General features: G+C 36.9%; 1 protein-coding gene across 1 annotated transcript in view; it reads right to left on the reverse strand.

Annotated features, from left to right (window-relative positions):
* LOC141495120 (ectonucleotide pyrophosphatase/phosphodiesterase family member 7-like) overlaps positions 1–24,654 on the reverse strand; it is a 57,531-nt gene that overhangs the window by 16,074 nt on the left and 16,803 nt on the right. Inside the window, exon 2 of the mRNA XM_074196113.1 lies at positions 3,104–3,249. Coding sequence (XP_074052214.1) covers positions 3,104–3,249 — 146 coding nt within the window. The remainder of the gene's footprint in view (positions 1–3,103; positions 3,250–24,654) is intronic.

Consider the following 24,654-nt stretch of genomic DNA (forward strand, 5'->3'; position numbering starts at 1 on the left):
CAGTACTTTGCACAGTGCCTAGCTCAAAGTAGACACTTAATAAATGCTTGTTGGCTTGGTATTATTTCTACTACATCATGAAGAAAGCCTGTTGTGACATAGTTAAAATTTGATTCTAAGTACAATTTAATTATGTAAAGATACTACTTGGTTTTCATTTTCTATGCTTTAGGTTCAGAATAAAGGGAAGGATGGGGGAAATCTACCAGGTAGAAATGGTATAATTATGAGCTAAGTGACTCATTTTTGGGACCTAGAGCCCCACTAAGAGTCTCTATAATTGTTGGTGAAAAGCTTCCTTTAGTATAACAATTCAAGGTTATTTTTTGAAGGACAGAGCTAAGGCATTGACTGAAAGGATAGAACAAAAGGGAGTTTTCTTCCTTGAAATACTGGTTTATAGTCAAAATTCTGATCTTATAACTGGTTGTAAAATGAGAGATTTTCAAACTGATGGTTAGTGACTGAGGAAAGCCTACCAAATTCTGATTTCTTCCATTTTTTAGGACACAGGAGAATAACCTTGTATATCTATGGGGTATTATCATTTGTGGGACAAGTCCTAGATTTTCCTCCTGAGCTGGAAACAGTCTTTTAATTTGAAAACTAAGAACTTTCCCCCATGAAATCTGGAGTATGTGTTTGTATGGGGGGGGGAGTTGTATGTACTTATGTATACATACATATGTGTAAACATATACAGGTAATATATGTTTTTGATAATGTTGATCCTTTATTTTTTAAGAGGAACAATGACATCCTGAGGGTTATGTCTTGACTTGATCATCAATTGGATTTAAGTGAGGCAGAGTTGTATAACATTATCTTCCACTTCTGACCAAACTTGAAGTACACTACAGTGCTTGCTTTAGCCTCTGTCATGGCTATTAGAACAAATTATTCTCTTCTACCCATTTCACTAGGGGAATTCTTAAGATACTTAGGGTAGCCATCCCTCTAACTCAGTGATGGGTTTGAGAGCTATTGATTATCCTTCATCTGGTTTTACTGGGGGTGTGGTTGTTGCACATACTTTATGTTATTTATTCTCAAAGAGGACCAATACTATCATGGTGATGTCTTGACTTGTGCATGAATTAGATATAAATGAAGTAGTGCTGCTCAAAGTCCTTAGACTCTCAACTCCACAGACAAGATAGATGAGCAACCTGAAAAGGGCTCAGCAAGCCCTCACACTAGAGGTGCTAGACCTCCTTGAACACTGAGTACACCTTAAGCCACCATGTATGTAGGTGTTGAAGGTACAAAGATGCAAAGTTACACTGTCCTAGCTGTCCAAAAGTTTGCTGGCATAGGACTCTTTCCTCATTCCCTGTGTGAGGAGTAAGGCAGAGTTGGTGAGAGGTGAGAGCTTCAGTTTTCAGTCAATCCTGCTTTGGGTTTTCTTTAAGCCAAAGTTCCTCTTCTGGATTCTTCAAAGCCAGTCCCCTTTGAGGCTTCCTTTATGGCTTTTTATGGCCAGTCCCCTCTGGAGGTTCAGCAGGCTTTGAGTCTTCTTTAGGACTCTTCAAGTGCTGAATTGCTTGAAGCACTTATGGCTTCCAACTTCAAGAGAGAAGATGAAGAAACCAACCCTACTTCAGGTTGCTGATGGAAAAGACTTGGGGAACACATGAGAAGAGTGAATAGTCTTCATCAGGTCCCTATTCCTAGCATGCTACTTTAGAAACTTCAGGGAGTTTCTCCTTGGGTAAGATCTAAGACACTCTCTGAACTGAATTACTTCACTCCCAATGGGAGCAACTCTTACATTTTATATTTTTTTTATGTATAATCTCCTATGTATGCCTTCTTTTTTATTTTAGGTTTTTTTGCAAGGCAAATGGGGTTAAGTGGCTTGCCCAGGGCCACACGGCTAGGTAATTATTAAGTGTCTGAGACCGGATTTGAACCCAGGTACTCCTGACTCCAAGGCCAGTCTTTATCCACTGCGCCACCTAGCCGCCTTCCACTGTGCCACCTAGCCGCCTTAGCATGCCTTCTTTGGTTTCTGATTTGCTACTATTTGAATAAATAGGCTTCTTTGTTATTTGTTATTTATATTCATTGTGGAACTGGTATTAGGTGGCAAAGGAGTCAAGTCTTGGATATAGAGTTAATAGTACTACTTTCTCCCCATAATGACAAAATAATCAGAAGTTAGATAAAATATAATCATATCCCTTAGACTAATAATGTTTATTATTAGTAGTAATAATAAAGGGAATAGTTAAATATACTTCTAGTCTAGTGCCCTATCTCTCTGAGAAAAGTAGAGTAGCCTCTGCTATTTCCTGGAAGGAATGAAAAATCTGCTTTGGAGAAAGGAGGTGGGTAGGGGAAGAAGAAGCTATATTCTGCCAGAGATAGAATAGACATTTGAGATGTCTATTCTGTCCCCACTTTGAGCCATATACAAGGACAACATCCTTGCTACATGTGGACCCTTACTATACCTGTAGGACCCAAATTCCACCCTCTTGACTTACATATACAAATATACATATATACTGGGGTGGCTAGGTGGCGTAGTGGATAAAGCACCGGCCTTAGAGTCAGGAGTGCCTGGGTTCAAATCCGGTCTCAGACACTTAATAATGACCTAGCTGTATGGCCTTGGGCAAGCCACTTAACCCCATTTGCCTTGCAAAAAGCTAAAAAAAAATATACATATATGAAGTTATATATTTCAGGTAAAGTCTAGCAATCATATATATATAAAACATATATAATATGTATATACATACTATATATATATATATATATATATATATATATATATATATATATATGTTTATATATATATCTTCCTTACTCCTTACCCCAGATTCTAAGAGCCACAGTTAGAGGCCTTTGAGTCAGGAACCAGATGTGGGGTCAGTGATGTGAGGCAAGTTTCATTAAGCTATTCCTCAAAAGTAGAATTTCTTCTCAGGATCATGAGACTAAAATGAAAAGTGTATCAAGGGAAGAGGAATGTGCAGGCACCTTATTGTTATGGATTGTCCTCACCTGGCTGCTCCCTCAACCAGTTTCTTTTTCTTTTAGCAATAGACATAAGAAGTGAGGTCTCTGACAGTTCCCTCAGAGCCTTGGACAGTACCTGCCTCTGGGCTGTGATCCAGAGAGGCAGCACACCATTGTCCCACCACTCCGACTTTCTCTGTGTGTCTTTGAAGGAATACTTCCAGAGCGTTTCTGTGTTAAACATCATGTTGTGAATGACTCCGTGATCTTCAATCCACCGACCTGGTGAGTAAAGGAGTGAAAGTATTGGAAAGCTGCAGAGAAGGACAAGGTCTTAGGAGAGGGATGAGCATGTATCATGAACGGGAGACTCAAGAAGACTTTCTGATTGCATAAAGACTAGAAGTCAACCAGCTCCTACTATGTGCCAGACCCTACTCTAAGTACTGGGGATACAAAGGCAAATCTGCACAATTCAAAGGAAACTTTCTTTTAGACCAGAAATTCTTAATCTTGAGTCTACAGAACCACATATAGTCTATGAACTTAGATGGGAGAAAAAAATCTTTATTTTCAATAGCTTCTAAACTGAAAGTTAGCATTTCCTTCACATATTTGAAAACATTCAGAAAATGGGTCATGGGTTTCACCAGATTCCCATGGGGGCCATGACACACATTTAGGTCTTAATATTTTGTGGATAGCAGAGCTATCAAGTCAGTCTTTCTTATTGCCCATCTCTAAACATACTGCCCTTTATGTCTTTTTATATAGCACTTTACGCACAAACCATCTATGTACACGGGCTGTGGGAAAAATGAGATGGTCCCTGTCCTTAAGGAACATACAATATGTCCATAGATTTGGTTCTTGTCCTTTAGTATTGAAGATCAGATCAATATGAGCTTGGAATGCTCCACCACAGGTCAGGCCCAAATAGTCCATGTGAACACCTAGAGTGTTTACATTAAATAATACAGGATATATATACATATATATCTATATATACATATACACACACAGACATACATACATTTATAAAATAGAAAGTGATTTGGAAGAGAACCACTAACAACTATGGAATCAGGAAAGTTCTTTTGAGAGAAATGAGATATGAGCTGAGACCATAAGGGAACCAAAGGTTTGTATGAGATGGAAGTGAGGAAGAAGAGCATTCTAGGTATGTGGGACAACTTGTGAAAATGCATGGAGTTAGAAGATGGATGTTGCATGGAAGCAAGGAGATCAGTTTGGCTACTGTAGACTATATGAAAGGGAGAGATATAATCAATCTGGAAAGATAGACTAGAGCCAGATTGTGAAGGGTTTCAAATACCAAACAGTAGAGTTTGCATTGTATTTCAGAAGATGAGTGTGAATAGTATTGTCTGAGGATGAACAGAGATGGGAACCTATGGAACACTTCTAGAACATGAGACTCTCCTCCTTTCTGTCTTCTTTTCAAGCAGGGAGATTGTGTTCCCAAGAGAAGGAAACTGAAGCATGGTGGAATAAATCCTTCTAACCAGCTCACCTCCAGAGTTAGTTCATATAGGCTTTGAGGTGCTATTAGGATTCAGAGATGCACTATGGACAGTTAGGAGTTAAAATGTATCTTCCTGTATTGCCTTATCTACTTCAAAACTCTCTGCTCCAACCTGTTTTCTAAACAGCCACCAGTGATTTTTCTAAAATGTCAATCTGATGAAATTCCACTCCTACTTGTTAAACTTGGGTCAGATAGGTGCTGCAGTAATAGACTCATTTCCTGAGTTCAAATATGACTTCAGAAAATTACCAACTATGTGACCCTGGGCCAGTTACTAAACCCTATTTGCCTCAGTTTCCTCATCTATAAAATGAGATGGATAAGTAAATGACAAACCATTCCTAGATCTTTGCCAAGAAAACTTCAAATGGGGTCCTGATGGATCAGATACAATTGAACAACAAATAACTCTTTAGTAACAGAAGCAAATATAAACTCCTTTGTTTGATATTTTGATATTTAACTTGGTCCCAACATACCTTTTCAGCTTTTAGAACATATTATTTTATTCCCTGCCCCATTTCCTATGATCTGGTCCAACTGGGCTTGTTGCTGTCCTTCATATATATCACTTCAATTCCTTTCTCTCTGGGTGTCCTCCAGAACTCTCTCTTCTCACCCCCACTCCATAGATTCCTGAAGTCTCCTTCAACTCTCAGATCAAGAACCATCATCACCTATAAGTCCTTTTTGAATCTCTCCAGCTGTTTGTGTCCCTCTACTTGTATACATGCATGATTTCTTCCCAGAAAGAATAAAAACTTTGTATTTTACTTAGCACAGTGCCTGTTGCAAGGTAGACACATAATTAAGTCTTTGAAAAACAATAACCCTACCATCAAAACAATGACAGATTTTGAAAAATAATTTTAAAAGGATTATTAGGGGTGCACAGGCCTTCTTGTAAACCTGCCTTTGTGTCATTTTTTTTAATCTTGCCTGAAGAAAACATTTTATTTCTCGGTCTTCAAAGTTGGGAAGATTATATTTCATTTACAGCTAAGAAAAACATCTTTCATGGAGTAATATCTCCATCTTTTGATGTTTTAGAAAATAGACACTGCATTTCTTTTAAATTGTTACTAAAATCTTGTGACTAACACAATAGATGATATAAGAAGCTTGGCTTTACTTGTTTCTCCTTTATTCACTCAGATTCATAGCATCAGTCATTAGACATAAATTTACATATTGCCACCTTACTTCTACTAGAAAATATCCAAAGGTTAGCAGCACATCCACCCCGAAGGACTTGGGAAAACTTTTTGAATGAACAATTTAGGCTTTAGGAATAGAATTCTAATTCTCTCTCTCTTTTTTTTTTTTTTTTTTTTTTTTTTTTTTTTTGGTTTTTGCAAGGCAAATGGGGTTAAGTGGCTTGCCCAAGGCCACACAGCTAGGTAATTATTAAGTGTCTGAGACCAGATTTGAACCCAGGTACTCCTGACTCCAGGGCTGGTGCTTTATCCACTACCCCACCTAGCCGCCCTGAATTCTAATTCTCTTAGTAATATATCTTCTGATTGTCTTCACTCTTTCCCATCCAATTCGATCTTGTAAATTAGCTCATTTTTACTGTTATTTTCCAGCCTGTGTGGAATCCCAATTTAATGACAAAGTAGCTGTACAAACATTGCTTTCTTTGGGTTTATATGCCTATCTTCTATAAAGCATGTCTAAATAATCTCTAAGAGCCCTTCCATCTCTAATATGCTCTGACTGTGACTTCTCCCTTTCCTTTTTAGAAGGCAAAATAAATCGAGAGAGTATGGTATAGGGAATAAAGAATGACCTTGGAGCTAGGAAGACCTGTGTTTCAGGGCTGCCTCTGACACAGGAGTTTTGTGACCATGAACCAGTCACTTAACTTGTCAATTCCTAGGCAACTCTATTATATTAAATGTGTTACTGATCTCTTTTGGTGGAAGGAGTCTTTAAACTGGGAGTCTTAAGAGCAATACTCTCCCAGCATAATTAAGTCCCCATTCTGTCTGAGTAGACAAATGGCTATTTTTCAAAACTAGTAGCTAGTATCCAGAACATTCTCTCTTTTAAAAAAAATCCAATATTTTTATTTTAGAAAAAAATTGTGCCTTATCATCAACAAACATTGATTATATCTATATCATCTATGTCTAATTTATATTTACATCTACATCTAAGTCTATACCTATTTCTCTATATCTTTCTCAGTCTCATTCAATTTGTTATAAGGGAGGGCTTTTGTTTGAAGACCAAGGGTTGGTGAGTTAATGGGTAGTATTATGTATGCCAAAGGAAAAAAAAGAGCTAACATAAAACATTTTTAAAATGTACAGAGGAAAACAAAGGGTAGTGAAGAGGGGATGCAAATAGAGAATACTTTTGTACCCCCTTTTTTCTTTAATATCAGCCCCCCCAACAGCAGACCCAGATCCCTACTGTCTCCCCTCTTTTCTGTGCCTGTAGTGAATAAACCTTATCAGGCTGAGTGACTGCAGAGTGCTTTGGGGTGGGGTGGGGGGAGGATGGGGTCAGAAAACACAGGGAGATAGAGTCTCTAAGTGCACAGATTTTGCTGTCATCTTAAATGCCTGTCAAATGGAGATGGTGAGGTTAAGTGCCAGCAAGGATTTACTATGATGAGAGGGGTTTAAGGAGGGCTATTTCATCTAAAATATATTTATATAACTGCTCATTTGGCAAAGGATCAAATATTTATACTGACTTTGTCAGAAAAGTATGAAATCTGTAGCTTTTTAGCCTCAGGGGTAAAAAGCCTGAAGGAAGGTGTCCTGCAGCTATATCAGAACTCCATAACTCCATCTTCATCCTTATCTGTCTGTCTTTCTGACCAGCACCAGACTTGGACTACAGTGCAGATGGGAGTCTTTTTGCTCCCTGCTTGGTTATAGCCTGGGAGGACCGGAGGGACCTATCCACATTTCTTCAGATGTGGCCTTGAATTTTAGAGGAGAGAGCTCTGGACTTGCAATCAGAAGACCTGGCTTTGGTTGCCTGCTATGCCACTTACTATGGCTCTCAGCAGGATCTGACCATGTTACTTCCCTACTCTAGTGACTCCCATTGCCTCTAGGAGCAAATAGAAATTCCCCTGTTTGGTATTTAAGATCCTTCACATCTTGTCTTTCTGGCCTTATTACATAGGACTTTGCTTTGCATGCTCTTCAGTCTGATCAGACAGACAGGGCAGTCCACCTATTTTCCATTTCTGTTGGCTGCTCTCCATGCCAGCAATGTACTCTGTTCTCATCTTTGATGCTTAGAATCCCTGATTTTATTTAAGGCTCACTTTATGTCACCTTCTCCATGAGGCCATTCCTGATTCTCACAGATGGTAGTGTACTCTTCCCAGCACTTTGTGTCTTCCTTTGCATACATGCCATCAATTTCTCCCAGAATGAAGGCTCTTTGAGAGCAAAGTTTGCTTAATTTTTGTTCTTGGTCTTAACTCCTAGCACAGGGCCTGCCACATAGCAGGAGCTTAATAAATACTTGTTGAATGATTAATGCTTAGCTTTTCTACTTAAAACATGTGACTGTGGCCAAGTAATTTACCCTTTCCCACGTCATTTCCTCATCTGTAAAAATGAAAGGATTGGATTAATTGGCTTCAGGTGTGCTAGGCTATTATCCTCACAGGGCCTCAGTCTTTTTCATTTGGAAAACTAGGAGGATTGACCAGTTAAGGTTCTTTCTAGTTCTAGTCTCTTGTGATTTGGGGAAATCAAAATCAAAAAGACCTATGAAGAAATGATCTAAGGTACAATTTGGCTTATGATTGTGAGGAATATTGATTAATTCTTTAAGTATGGAAAGGAAGAAACGGTAGCAAGATAATATAACTAGAGGCACATAGTGATACAATTGGAGGGGATTTCAATGAGTTCATCCCCCCCACCTCATTTTTCAAATGAAAAGATGGAGCCCTAGTGACATGAAATGACTTGTCCAGAGGCACAGAGAGTGACCTGGTTGAAGTTTGAGCCCAGGTTTCCTGATTATAATAACATGCTGTTTCTACTGACTCACCAGGCTTACTCTTAGGACACACAGCAGGGTGTGGAGGGGCTATGGCAGTTTCCTTTTCTTTACCTTGATGTTTATGCAGTTTATTCCTTGGAGAATAAGCAGGAAAATACTTAATTCTAGTAGTATCTTTGAACTCCTGTTCTCTTTCCCTCTCTGCTTCTCAAGGCCCAGGGCGAGTTCTGTGATGTGAATTTAGTTAAGCGACATGAGTATTATCCCAAAGGCTGAATGGAAAAGAAGGTTTCATGGAGCAAATTGGATGATTCTTTAAAATTGCTGACATCTCTCTTGATTGTCCTACTTTCCTCTGGACTGCTAGATCTTAAGTCACTTTGAGTTTCTATCCTTCAGATTTAGACCTATTTTTCTAGAGGGGAGAATGCATAGCAGTCCTTGACAGGGATCAGAGGCATAGATAATCCTATCACATACTTGCCAGGTCATATATGATCCTGAGTGACTGTACCTATCACCCTTGGGGCAAGACTCTGTATGGCTGTTGATAGGAAAAGAGGGAAGTGGGTAAGGGAATATAAAGGCCCAATGTTATCATTTTATATTTGGATACTGAAGTTTTCAGTAAGATCTATAGTATTAAAAAATGTCTTTCCTTGTGCATATTTGCTTCATATATGATTAGCTAATGGTCATGATACCCTGAAAATATCAAAAAAATTATTGGGCTACTGTATAGAATGTTGTCTGAGAGAACCACCAAATGGAGGCAGGATAATCTAGTAGAAACAATTGGGCAGCAATTTTTAAATTTAAAAAATTTTTGAACTTTATTTTATTTTTTAGCAATGAAAGAGTTAAGGATTTTATGAAAGTTTAAGTAACTGTCAGTATAGGTTGTTGGATCTCTCTCTGTCTCTCTCTAATTAGAATTAAGTGACTTGCTTAAGGTCATACAGTAATGAGTGACAAGTGTCTTTGAGCTCAGGTACTTGTGATTCCAGGGCTGATGTACAATCAGCCCTATCACCCTAGCTAACTGCCCCAGCATCATCTTTTCACTTGAGAGTCTTAAAGGGGCAAGCTAGGTGGTGAAGTGGATAGAGCACTGGCACTGGAGTCAGGAGGACCTGAGTTCAAATTTGACCCCAGGCACTTAATAATTACCTAGTGACCTTGGGCAAGTCACTCAATCCCACTGCCTTGCAAAAAGCACAAAAAAAAAAGAGTCTTAAAAAGCTTCCTAATGTATTGCCATGTTTTGCCTAGGACCACATAACCAGTATTTGTCAAAGGTAAAACTTGAATTCAAGTTTTCCTGGTTCCAAAGACATCTCTTCTTAAGTTACCTATAGCATTTATATGACATAAAAACATTACAGAAATGCAAGGTATTTTTATAACTTTTTAGAGTGGTGATGTGCTTTGTGTGTAAAAACCAGAATGAAATGAAAACAATTGGAACTAATGAATGATCATCATCAAAATCACTCTTTAAATACAAAATGAGACTTCTAGTTTTATGATGACAGTGACCCCAATAATATATTTAATTAGTATATTGTGATTTTACAAAGGGATTCCTTGTGAGACTGGCCATGAAAGTGTGACTATTCCAATTTTATAGGTGAGGAAATGGAGACTTGGGGGGGGGGGCGGTCAATGAATCACCAAAGTTCATGCAACAAATGAGAGTTCTAGCTGGGACTCATATGTAACAGTTCCTTTCATTACACTATCCTACCTCATATATCTCTTATATATTGGCAGGGACATCATCCTGGTTTTTCAGAGGGTATATGCACCATTTGAAATATCAGTTAGTTGGGCGGCTAGGTGGCACAGTGGATAAAGCACCGGCCCTGGAGTCAGGAGTACCTGGGTTCAAATCCAGTCTCAGACACTTAATAATTACCTAGTTGTGTGACCTTGGGAAAGCCACTTAACCCCATTGTTTAGCAAAAACCTAAAAAAACAAAAACAGAAACAAGAAATATCAGTTAGTTGAAGATCTGGGATTATCACTCATAACTTGAACCACTAAACTCTGTCACACTAGTTTCAGAAGACTTTATATTTTCCCTTGTGGCATAGTAGTATCTGTGCAGGGAGTGGTACAAGGGTATTGTGGACAGGGTAGAAGTTAGGAAGACCCTGATACAGATCCCTTTTCTGATACTAGCTTTGTTACCCTTAGTAAGTCATTGAACATCTCTGAGTCTCAATTTCTTTTTTTTAGAAACCTCAGGAAGTTGTTGTAAAGATCTAATGATACAATATTTATAAAATACTTTGCAAACTTAAAAGTATCATACAAATATAAGCTAATGATATTGCTTACTGGGCAATGAAATGATGGCCTAAATTCATTGCATTAAATGTCCTGCCTAGCTAAAGTATATTTTTTTCTTCTTGGCATATACTTCAAGAAAAGCAGAAATAGAAACACCTCTTTATTTCAAAATATTCATAGTATCACTTTTTGATGGTAACCAAAAAACTGGAAATAAAGTTGATGCTCATTGATTGGAGAAATGACTAAAAAATTGTAATATGTGAATGTGATAGAAAATATCTATGCCATAAGAAACAAATCTGAAGAATTAGAGAAGCATGGGAAGGCTTATATAAACTGATACAGAATGAAGCTAGCACAAACAAGAAAGCATTTAAATAAATGGAAAGAATAGAAAACTAAAATTAGGTAGTCTCTAATCAATGACCATGCTAGACCCTGAAGAAGAATGGAGAAAATACATATTTCTCCCAAGAGATTATATTATATAGGTATTATATATATATATATATATATATATATATATATATATATATATATATATATAGTTGCTAATGTTGATTAGTTTTGTTGAAATGCCTTTTATTTTTCTCTTTTTTTAAGAATCTTTGTTGGATGACTTGCTTGGAAGGAAGCATATATTTGGAAATGAAAATAGAAAAATAGAAGATATTAATAAAAATAAGAGAACAGGAAAACTATAGAGGACAGTGTCCTTTAGCCTAGGTATTCTTAACTTTGTGTGTATCATGGCACCTCTGGCAATTTGTTAAAGTCAATGGATCCTTCTTGGAATAATGTTTTTAAATGTGTTGAAAATGCATAGTGTTAGTGAGTAGAGTATCAGCCCTGGCATCAGGAGGACCTGAGTTCAAATCTAGCCTTAGACAATGATTACCTGTGTGACCTTGAGCAAGTCACTTAATCCCATTGATTTGCAACCCCCACCACCACCAAAAATGCATAGGATTACAAAGGAAAGCAATTATACTGAAAAGTAGTAATCAAAATATTAAAAAAAAATTCGCCAACTCCAGATCAAGAACCTCTTAAATAACAGTAAAAAAATGAAATTCTTAGCATATGAAGAATTTTCTCCATATCATTTCCCCCATTTGTCATGGCATCCAAAAGCAGAGCTACTGACCCAGAAGAAGGCAATTCATAAGTCAATTGGAGATAGCTGTGGGTAAAATTGAGAGATCAGACACATACCATTCAAACATGGATGCAAAGAGACTGTATTAAGCAAGTTTTGAGGTGTGGGGCTTATGGTAGCAGAAAAGAGCTATGAATTCAAGAGAGAATTAGCTCTGGTTAATTAAGAATTGAGTTTCAGGGTAGCACTGACTTTGGAATTCCAAGACTTGAGGAATGAGTGAGAAGAGAGGAAGTGAGTGAATACAATTTTTTCCTAGGAGTTTGACTATCAGTGGGAGGTGAGAAATAGGACAATAGCTTATGTAGTTTGAGGGGTTGCTAGTGTTTAGAGAGCAATTTTTATTTTTTTATTTTTGTATTGAACCACAGTTATTTTTTTTTATCATGAATTTAACAAACACCAACAAACATGGACATTGCAATATACAAAGAAAATAGGATTCTATATGTAATTATCAGCTTTTGTTACTTGTAATCTGTTTTATTTAAAAGTATTTTGACATGATCTTCCTTTGGGAAGCCAGACCACTCTTTGGAAGCTTGATCCCCCAAATAAACTCTCATGCTCCTATACCCCTCTTTATGCTACTTATTCCCTGATGGCAGAAATCCCCTATTTTCTTTCTCCCTTAACTTCTGCTAACTACAGTAATATATAAACTTTTTGTCCCCTCCAAAAAAAGAATATATCACACTGAATACAGTAACAAAATTGCCCTATTTGACTGTCACCCCTGAATTCCCTTGTTTGTTCTTTTGTTTTTTAAATTGTTTCACTGATTCTTTTCTTTCATTCTATCTGTGACTATTAAAAAATACACTCTTCCCACTCATTGAAGTCCTTCCTAGTTATAAATAATTATGTTCAGGCAAAACAAACACATTAGACATGAATATATTTATAGACAGTAGAAAAGGAACTAGTGGATAAAGACTAAAGATGAGAGAGAGATGATGAGATCATCATGGTGGCAATCTGATAGAAAAGATGAAAGGGGATGGGATCAAGGTCATATTTGGCAAGGAGAGGGACCACCTATCCTCAGAGATTAGTATAAAGAAAGAACAAATGGATGATGTCAAAGGAACTAAAGTGAATGGTTTCTATTTTCTTAGCAGAGTATGATGTGATATCCTTAGCTTAGTGGGGAGGGGAAAGGGAATGGTTTGGGAGGGAAGAGGAGGGAAGAAAAAACATTTGGAAACATTGTTATAAGGAATGGAATAGAAAATCAGAGAGGAGTAAAAGGATTGCCTTGTGAGGAAACTGCTTTGCAAATTTACAAGTGCTAAGTAATTTTGAATCATCATTCCTAACATTGTGATCCCAGGATCACTGCAACTAGAGTATTGCTTTTGTGGAAGCCATGTTCACCACCCCCAAAATTGCTTACCCTTAGCAATTTCTTGATTTCCAGGTTAGTGGAATGAATCACCCACCACCTTAGATAAACAGAACCAAGTTTGAAGGGACTTCCAGAGCCATCTATTATTCTAACAGAAAGCATCACCAACAAGTACCAATCCAGCCTTCATTTGGAAACCTCTCTTGAAGGGGAACTCCACCTCTCCCCAGGGACTACCTATTCTATTTTAGGGGAAACTTTAGGGAAGAATCTTCCATGCCATATGATGCTGCTAGTTCTGCCACCTGTGGCCAAGCAGAACAAACCAAATTCTTCTACACTGATAGCTCTTTAAGTATTCAAGAACAACTATCTTGTCTCTGCTGTGTTCTCTTGTCCAGGCTAAACTTATTCAGTTACAGCAAAAGATCTTCCTGTGGCATAGTTTTGATGTTGCCATACTCTGGATATATTACAACTTCTCTATATTCTTCTAAATTTGTGATGCCATTGTTGTTTCTAACTCCTGCATCTAACTCCTTCTGTTTACTCTCTGTGTTTCTAAACTTTCCCCACGGGGATAGCTAGGTGGTACAGTGGTTAGAACACTGGCCTTGGACTCAGGAAGACCTGAGTTCAAATCCAGCCTCAGACATTTAATAATTACCTAGCTGTGTGACCTTGGGCTTTCTGAGAAAACTTAGCCATCTCCCTGCTCAGGATAAGCTAGTGGTGGTTGGGAGCTATCCACAGCTTTGAGCTTGTTCAGAAGAATCAAAGGGGCAAGGCTTTTCACTAATTCTCTGTTGCAAAAGAATGCTGGCAAAGTTACTGTAGTGAATTAATCCAATTGGAAACGCATCTTTTTCTAGGAGCTCAAAAACATAGTTGCTTGGATAGCTAGTTTTTTGGACCCTTGCCTGATTATAGGCCATGTATTCTATTTTGCCATTTGGATCCTGACATGGCTGTGTTGTCAAATTGTGCTATCAGATCTTGGACCCGCCTCTGGCCTTAGCTTGCTGGTTACTTTGTGCAGATTACATTGATAACTGGTGAAGTTTCAATCTATTCTAATGATGTAAAGATGTGTCAATAGGAACATAGAGTCATAGATCTAGGGCTGGAAGGTCTCACAGTGATCAACTATTCTAGCTCTATTCCCTCTCCATCTTAAATATGAAGAAATTAAGGCCAAGGGAGGTATAAATAATTTCCTCAGGCAGTAAGTACCAAAGGCACTAATTAAATCTGAAATGAAATGACTCTTAAATTAAATTAAAAGTTAATGCTAACCTATTATGGATTGTCAAGTGACTATTGAGTTGGGCAGTAGCTATTAATACTAGTACCACTACCACCACCATAACCACCACCACCACCACCACCACCACTACTACTACTACTACTACTAAGTAGCTGCTGAAATTCTTTCTCTTTGCAGAGTGGTGTGAATGACTCAGAATGACACTCTAACAGACAAAAGTGTGGATAGCATTTGTCTTTCAAGGTGACTCTGTAAGAACATCTGACTACTTATCCAAAAGCATGCTTTTATCAGTGATTTGGATGATGCCCATTAAGTATGAATGATATCACCTTGGGCAGTTTGGCTCAAAGAAAAGATTCAGTGACCTTGAAAAATTAGATAAATAGTCCATCATAAATAGGAGACAGTTTTTCAGGAATAATTGCAGGTAGTAGGTTCTTGGGAGAAGTGAGAGGGATAAAACTACACAGACACAAGATGTGTGTAATGATCAGATGAAATTAATAGAATAGAAGAGAGGCTTTCTGACTCAACAGAGAGAGGACCAGAGAATTAGAAAGAACTGAGTTCAATTTCTACTTCTAATTCATATTAGTTATATGTCCATGGGCTTAGGATATTCCAGTTTTTTTTAAAACCTTAAATATCTCTAGCTTGTAAATAGATCTAAATTTAGAGTTAGAAGGGACATCAGAGACTATCTACTTTAATCCCTTCATTTTATAGATGAGGAAACTGAGACCCTGGGAGGTTGGAATTTGTCCAAACTCTCACAGGAAACAATATCAGAGACAGGATTTGAAGCCGTGTTCTTTACCTCAAAAATCAATGCTCTTTCTCTTGGACCACTACCACCTATTATTTGAGTGGATAGTGAAAAGGATCAGAGGCAAGTCTAGGGGGCAAGGTCAATGTCTAGGTTATTCTCAGAACTATCACCTTTCTTGGTTCCTTCATGCAGATGCCAATGGATCTAAGATAAAAAGGTCTTTGCCCCACAGTTTTAAATTAGTTCAAGTCCTAGCTCTGATATCTTCTGGCTATGTGATCCTGGGGCAAATATTTTAACTTCTCTGAGCCTCAGAGCCTCTGTGTTAAGTTGTGATGAAGATAGGAATTGACCTTTGTTTGCACATAAAGATCTTCATCAGCAGTTCCCTATACTAATGAAAATCACAAACTAGTCAGAATAAAGAAAAACAAACAAATAAACAAAAGACACATTACCCCGACATATCTATTAATTGGTTCCATTGGTAAATACTACATAGTACCATGGATTCTTTTGGGCCAATCTCTCAGATACAAATGAAAATATACCTTCATTGTCATTAAGAGAAATGTGGGCCCATGTTTTATCAAACCAAGATATCATCAACAAAAGAAGCATTCTCTTTACTAAATTAGTATGAAAACCCCCAACAAAGAGTTGTTGTTTACTATCTTCATCAACAAACCTCTTTAAATTCACTGAAGGATCCAAAACTATATGGAAAGTAAGTTTATTCAATATCAGTAAAGGCATCAAAGAGAAAAGAGTACCTGTTGAGAAGTCACCTATGTATAGCATTATTTGTCATGATTCCCTGTACCCAAACTGCTTCCTTGCATGAATCCACAAATTCAAAACTGAGTCAGAATGTGAACAGTTGAGTTTCAGAGCCAAGATTTTCAATATGCTGAACAAAACTTTATCACTCACCCCTTTCCCCCATCAGTAATGGTGCTTTTCCAAGAGGAATATTACTATTATATGAGAAATAGTAAAATAGTATACTACTATAATAATATACTACTAATGGTAATTCTCTGAAGAGAGAAAATAAAACTTTAAAGTATCCAGTGTTCTGAATAGTTTTTCTTCATATTTGAAACTCAGAGACAAAAATATAGAAATCATCTGTAATCATAATACCCAATAAATCATGTCGCCCTTGAAAAAAGTCCCATTCTTCAGGCCAATGCCCAACAATGGAAGTAAACATGCTCTTCCCACTTCTTTTTCCAATCTCTTGTAGGACTCGGAAAAATGATGTTTGGTAGTCTATGGAAATAACCAGTAGCAGCAAAATTCTATTCTATTTGGTATGCCTTTGTAGTTATTCCATCAAGTGAAACAAGAAGCTGCTTCCTCAACCTGTGGAAGTAGCTTCTTGTTTCACTTGATGGAATCTTCTCACTGTTTATAATCCTCACTCTCATTTTTACCCCTAGAAGTAGTGCTTCCTGCTACAAATGCCAGCCCTATTTTTCTTGTTCTGGCCTTAGTGGAGATGGAGGACAGTTGTTATTCATTCTCTGGTCCTTCAGAATTTTTTTTCTCAGATTGAATAATCCCAGTTTTTTTTTTTTAGGTTTTTGCAAGGCAGTGGGGTTAAGTGGCTTGCCCAAGGCCACACAACTAGGTAATTATTAAGTGTCTGAGGTTGGATTTGAACTCAGGTCCTCCTGACTCCAGAGTTGGTGCTCTATTCACTGCGCCACCTAGCTGCCCCAATCCCATTTCTTTAACTTTTTCTGAGGTCCTTGTTTCAATCTATAATTCATGGAAATGGCTGGTTCTTAAAGGATTACTTCCTTCTGTCAGCCTGTGGTTTTCTTCAGTTAATGTTTCTTTTGAAATCTTTCAGGGCTTTTTTTTTCTTAGTTTAGAGGAGTTATTCTTGGAATAGTATGCTAGCTGAGTAGTTTTTTATTGCTTTATTTAAGTAGGTTTCTAAAAGTTTCTTCTAAATCCTTACTAGCAGGAGAATTTCTTTAATCTGTTTTTATCTTTAATCTCTCTTCCCTTCCCTTTTGAGGACTCTCTCTCTCTCTCTCTCTCTCTCTCTCTCTCTCTCTCTCTCTCTCTCTCTCTCTCCTCTTTCTCCTCCTGTCATTTTAAAATTAATGTGTCTGACTTTTGATTTATCTATATTATATAAATAATTGTGTTTATGTATGTGTATGCAAATACATACAGAGCTGAGTCTGAGTACAATAATTTGTTTTTACGTTGATGTAAATGGGGACATTTGAGGGACTTTTCTGACTCATCCATCAAGGCAGCTCAGTGGCCCAATAGATAGCACAGTGACTTGGAGTCAAGAAAACCTGAGTTCAAATCTAGCCTCAGACACTTACTAGACAAGTCATTTAACCTCTTATTTCCCTTGGTTTCCTTGACTGTGAAGTAGGGATAATAATAACTCCTGACTTACAAGATTGTTGTGAGGATCAAATGAGATTAAATATATAAAGTGCTTAGTGCAATCTTTGGCATAAAGAAGGTGCTGCATAAATGCTTATTCTCTTTCCTTTCCCTACTTACCATAGGCTGCAGAAAGGAATTTTGTAATAGACTTTGTTGCATTTAATAGAATTTGGAGAAGATGGAAAGATGGGAAACAAAGGTACATACAATGCTCATGACAGTAGAGATTAAAAGCAAATATGTTTCCAAGCAGTTATACAATTTGTTCATTATGTATCTATATATACAGATAGATAGATAGATAGTTAATTTCTGGATCTGTCTATCCAGTACAGACAATGTAAATGAACCACGGATTAGACACAGAATTAAAGATAATGAAGACAAGTTGACTGGCCTGCAGTTTAGTCTGTAAGTCAGCCTTCTGGGAAGAGGGTAGATCACTATCCCTGAAGTCAGGAGGACTCTAGTTCAAATGTATGATCTTGGGCAAGTCTTTCAACCTTCATGTTCTTGCATCTAGGTCCATCTCTACCCTTCCTGATTTTTATTTGGCCACTGGATCTAGATGACTGGAAGAGAAAATGGTACTGGTGACTTAGCCCAGCACCCTCTCACCCAAATCCAGTTCTCTTGCTTATCATGGCATTACCTACCTAATGTCATAGTCTTTTTTCCAGAATAAACAAATCATCATCAAACACATTATGTGCTATTCTTTGTGACAAAAATGGGCTGTGGTCTCAAGGGCTGTGAGAAGACAAAATGCAAACAATTATGTATATGCTAGGAGGAGGATGGAGGAGGATACACCTACAAAGACCTTTCTAAAAAGGCAAAGTACCTTTAATGACTCAGAACTTCTACCTGAAACAATGACCAAGTTTTTTTAATGTTAATATTCTCTTCTGGTTTTTAAAGCCAGAATGTCAAAATTAATATTTTTCAACTCCTTCAGAAGTGTGGTTACCTATTGGTCCTTGGCCAAAGATCTTATATTTTGACTACCAGCAAACAAGATACTATTCTAAAAATTGTTCCATTCTTAACACACACTCTATTTACTTCCCTCCCTGTAGATCCCTTATTTTTAAAAACATTAACAGTCATTTATTTTTTCTTTTTCCCACTGTCCTCCCCTCCACAAGGAAAAAAAGAAAAACAAAACTTTTGTAGTAAATATAGATAGTTAAGAAGTACAAATCCTTGCATTGACTACAACCAACAATATTTGCCTCATTCAGTACCCTGACTCCATCACCTCATATTTCATCATTGTTCTTCTTGAATGATGCACTATATTGACCAAAGTTCTAAAGTTTTTCAAAATTCTTTGCATTTGCAATATTGTTATTGTCACATAAATTATTCTTCTGATTCTACCAGGTTTTACTTTGCATCAGTTCATACCAGTATTCCCAATTTTATTTGAAACTCCCATTCAGGCCCAGGGAATTGTGGAAAGATGGTGGAATATGGCTGGAAACTGCCTGGTTTCCCTAAACTTCTCCCTGCCCCCACCCCAACGTAAGCTATCAGCTCAAAGTAAATGTTAGGGCCGGAAAAATAAAAGTCAGGATAGAGTAGTTATCTAGCCTAAGAAAACTTGGGAGGATTTAAGGAAAAATCTAACTTCTGGGGGTAGTGGTTTAGCTTGATTGAAGTGAATATACCTCTGGGCAGATACTGGCAAGTCAACAAATGGCAAACCATATAGGTAACTATGTCAGCAGTCCTTAGGATGGTGTGGAATTCAGGCTGTCACAGAGAGGCGATGGCCAGCTTGTTGTGGTCACGTGGTTTTTCTTCCAGGGCAGAGGGATAAATGATGCTTATAAGGGAGCAAAACTCTGCAGTTCCTGAAGAGCTGGAGGCCTTGGTCAAGGTTTAGGGGTTGAGAAGAATGCCTGTGGTCATTTATGGACCAAGATGTGAGCTAGAGGAACAGTGACCACATCTAGCCTTGGATTATATAAAACTAGAAGAACCAAAAGGTCAAAGGCTCCCAGATAGAGCTCAGAAAATAATAGCATGAAAAAACTGAATCTTGGGAGAGCCTCCATAATTTGGGAGTAGAGCACAACTTTAACATAAAGTTAACAGCCAAGAAATGGGTCATTAAAATGAGTGAAAAACAGAAAGAATCGAACCATAGCTAGCTACTATGATAATATAGAAAATCAGAGTTCAAAAACAGAAGACAAAGCAACTTTTTGTAAAGTTTCAAAGAAAATTATAAAACAAAGGGTGGCTAGGTGACGCAATGGATAGAACACCAGCCCTGGAGTCAGGAGGACCTGAATTCAAATCTGGCCTCAGACACTTAATAATTACCTGGCTGTGTGGCCTTGGGCAAGCCACTTAACCACATTGCCTTGCAAAAAAAAAAAAACCTAAAAAAAAAAGAAAATTGTAAAATGAACATAACCAAAAAGAGTTTTTTTAAGAACTTAAAAAGGATTTTAAAAATCAAACAAGAGAAATTGAGGGAAAAATTGGGAAAACAAATAAGGAAAATGCAAGAAAAGCAAGAAAATTTTGAAAAGAAAGTGAAGCAACTGGAAAAAGAAATTTTAAAACTTCCTCAAGAAAAGAATGTCTTCTGAAGGGGGTGATATTCAGAAACAAAATACTGGGGAATATGGATAAAAGGGGGGGGGGGGAAGGGGGAAAACACAAACAGAGGGAAGATAGCACAGAGGGCAATAAAGAATTAGTAATCATAACCTTGAATATGAATGGGATGAACTCTCCCTTAAAACATAAGCAAATAACAGAGTGGATTAAAAACCAGAATCCTACAATATCCTGCTTACAAGAAACTCATTTGAAGCAGAGATACATATAGAGTAAAGGTAAAAGGTTGGAGCCAAATATATTTTGCTTCAGCTGAAGTAAAAAAAGCAGGGGTAGCAATCCTTATCTCAGACAAAGCAGCAGCAAAAATAGATAGCTTTAAAAGAGATAAGGAAGGAAACTTTATCCTCCTAAAAGGTACCATAGACAATAAAGTCATTTCAATATTGAATATGTATGCACCCAGGGGGACAGCACCCAAATTCTTAGAGGAGAAGCTGAAAGAACTGCAGGAAGACATAGACAGCAAAACTCCACTAGTAGGAGACCTCAACCTCCCGCTATCAGATCTAGATAAATCAAATCATAAAACAAGAAAGAAATTAGGGAGGTAAATAGATTGTTAGAAAAATTAGATATGGTAGACTTATGGAGGAAACTGAATGGGGATAGAAAGGAATATACCTTTTTCTCTGCAGTACATGGAACTTATACCAAAATTGGCCATGTACTAGGACATAAAAACCTAATGATCAACTGCAGAAAGGCAGAAATAGTGAATATATCTTTCTCAGATCACAATGCAATAAAAGTCATATGCAATACTGGGCCAAGGAGATATAGACCCAGAGCAAATTGGAAACTGAATAACCTCATCTTAAAAAATGAGTGGACCAAAAAACAAATTATAGAAAGAATTAACCATTTTATCTTAGATAATTATAACAATGAAACAACATACCAAAACCTATGGGATTCATTCAAAGCAACTCTCAGGGGATATATGATAGCTCTAAATGCTTATATGAATAAATTGGAGAACGAGGAAATCAATGAACTAAACATGCAACTAAAAAAATTAGAGAAAGAACAAATCAAAAATCCCCAATTAAATACCAAATTAGAAATTCTAACAATTAGAGAAATTAATAAAATTGAAAGCAAAAAAACTATTGAATTAATAAATAAAACCAAAAGTTAGTATTATGAAAAAACCAATAAAATTGATAAACCTCTGGTCAATTTGATTAAAAAAAAGAAAGAAGAAAACCAAATTTCTAGTATCATAAATGAAAAAGGTGAACTCACCACCAATGAGGAGAAAATTAAAGTAATAATTCAAAATTATTTTGCCCAACTCTATGCCAATAAATTTGATAATCTATGTGAAATGGATGAATATTTACAAAAATATAAGTTGCCCAGGTTAAATGAAAAAGAGATTAAATACCTAAACAACCCTATCTCAGAAAAAGAAATTCAACAAGCCATTATTGAACTATCTAAAAAAAAATCTCCAGTGCCTGATGGATTCACAAATGAATTCTACCAAACATTTAATGAACAATTGGTTCCAATCCTATATAAACTCTTTGGAAAAATAGGGAAAGATGGAACTCTGCCTCTTTCTATGAAGCCAATATGGTACTGTTACCTAAACGAGGAAGAGTTAAAACAGAGAAAGAAAATTATAGACCTATTTCCTTGATGAATATAGATGCAAAAATCCTAAATAAAATCTTAGCAGAACGATTACAACAAGTCATCACTAGGATAATACATTATGATCAAGTAGGATTTATTCCAGGAATGCAGGGTTGGTTCAATATTAGGAAAACTGTTAGTATACTCAATTATATCAACAACAAACCCATCAGAAATCATATGATCATATCAATAGATGTTGAAAAAGCTTTTGACAAAATACAGCATCCATTCCTATTAAAAACACTAGAGAGTGTAGGAATAAATGGACTGTTCCTTAAAATAATTAGCAGTATCTATCTGAAACCATCAACAAGCATTATATTCAATGGGGAGAGGCTAGAGGCATTCCCAATAAGATCAGGGGTGAAACAAGGGTGCCCATTATCACCACTATGATTCAATATTGTATTAGAAATGTTAGCATCAGCAATTAGAGAAGAAAAAGAAATTGAAGGAATTAGAATTGGGAAGGAAGAGACAAAACTCTCTTTGCAGATGACATGATGGTCTACCTAGAGAATCCCAAGAAATCATCTGAAAAACTACTGGAAACAATTAGCAATTTTAGCAAAGTTGCAGGTTATAAAATAAATCCTCATAAATCCTCAACTTTTCTATATATGTCTAGCAAGAAACAGCAGGAAGAGCTAGAAAGAGAAATCCCATTCAAATTCACCTCAGACAATATAAAATATTTGGGAGTCTATTTGCCAAGACAGACTCAGAATCTTTTTGAAAACAATTATAAAACATTTCTCACACAAATTAAATCAGATTTAAATAACTGGGCAAATATCAACTGCTCGTGGATAGGTAGAGCTAATATAAGAATGACAATTCTACCAAAACTAAACTATCTGTTTAGTGCCCTACCAATCAAAATTCCAAAAAATTACTTTAGTTAGAAAAAATTGTAAGTAAATTCATATGGAGAAATAAAAAGTCAAAAATTGCCAGGAGCTTAATGAATAAAAGTGCAAAAGAAGGTGGCTTAGCCCTACCCGATCTAAAATTATAAAGCATCAGTCATCAAAACTGTTCGGTATTGGCTAAGAAATAGTGGTGGACCAGTGGAATAGACTAGGTGTAAAAGCAGAATATGATTATAGTAATCTGCTGTTTGATAAACCCAAAGAGTTCGGCCATTGGGATAAAAACTCCCTCTTTGATAAAAATTGCTGGGATAATTGGAAGTTAGTATGGAAGAAACTTAGATTAGACCAATACCTCACACCCTTTACCAAGATCCAAATGGTTACAGGACATAGACATAAAAAACAATACTATAAGAAAATTAGAAGATCAAGGACTAGTCTACCTGTGAGATCTATAGAAAGGGGAACAGTTTATGACTAAGGAAGAGTTGGAGAACATCACCAAAAACCAATTAGATGATTTCAATTACATTAAATTAAAAAGCTTTTGCACAGATAAAGCCTATGTGGCCAAGATCAGAAGAAATGTAGTGAATTGGGAAACAATCTTTACAACTAATGATTCTGACAAGGGACTCATTTCTAAAATATACAGAGAACTGAGTCATATTTTTAAAACAAAAAGCCATTCCCCAATTGACAAATGGTCAAAGGATATGCAAAGGCAATTTACAGATGAGGAGATCAAAGTAATCCATAGCCATATGAAAAAAATGCTCTAAATCATTAATCATTAGAGAAATGCAAATTAAAGCTTCTCTGAGGTACCATCTCACACCTCTCAGATTGGCCAGTATGACCAGGAAGGATAATGATCATTGTTGGAAGGGTTGTGGGAAATCTGGGACACTATTACACTGTTGGTGGAGCTGTGAACTCATCCAACCCTTCTGGAGAGCTATTTGGAACTATGCCCAAAGGGCAACAAAAATGTGCATACCCTTTGACCCAGCAATACCACTACTGGGTCTATACCCTGAAGAGATGAGGAAAAAGGGTAAAAACATTACTTGTACAAAAATATTTATAGCAGCCCTGTTTGTGGTGGCAAAGAATTGGAAATCCAGTAAATGTCCTTCAATTGGGGAATGGCTTAGCAAACTGTGGTATATGTATGTCATGGAATACTATTGTTCTATTAGAAACCAGGAGGGATGGGATTTCAGGGAAACCTGGAGGGATTTGCATGAACTGATGCTGAGTGAGATGAGCAGAACCAGAAAAACACTGTACACCCTAACAGCAACATGGGAGTGATGTTCAACCTTGAAGGACTTGCTCATTCCATCAGTGCAATAATCGGGAACAATTTTGTGCTGTCTGCAAAGGAGAGTACCATCTGTATCCCAATAAGGAGCTGTGGAGTTTGAACAAAATGCAAGGACTATTCCCTTTAATTTAGGAAAAAACCAGATATCTTATTGTCTGAACTTGTTACCTCTTAGACTTCTCTTCTCTTTAAGGATATGATTTCTCTCTCATCACACCCAATTTGGATCAAGGTACAACATGGAAACAAAGTAAAGACTGACAGAGTGCTTTCTGTGGTGGTGGGGGAAAGCAAGATTGGGGGAAAATTGTAAAACTCAAATAATATCTTTAATAAAAATAAAAAAAATATTATAGATTTACTCAGAAATTTAAAAAAAAAGAATGTCTTTTTTTG

This window comes from Macrotis lagotis, chromosome 8 (genome assembly GCF_037893015.1).
Source record: "Macrotis lagotis isolate mMagLag1 chromosome 8, bilby.v1.9.chrom.fasta, whole genome shotgun sequence".
In the NCBI taxonomy this organism is placed as follows: Eukaryota; Metazoa; Chordata; class Mammalia; order Peramelemorphia; family Peramelidae; genus Macrotis; species Macrotis lagotis.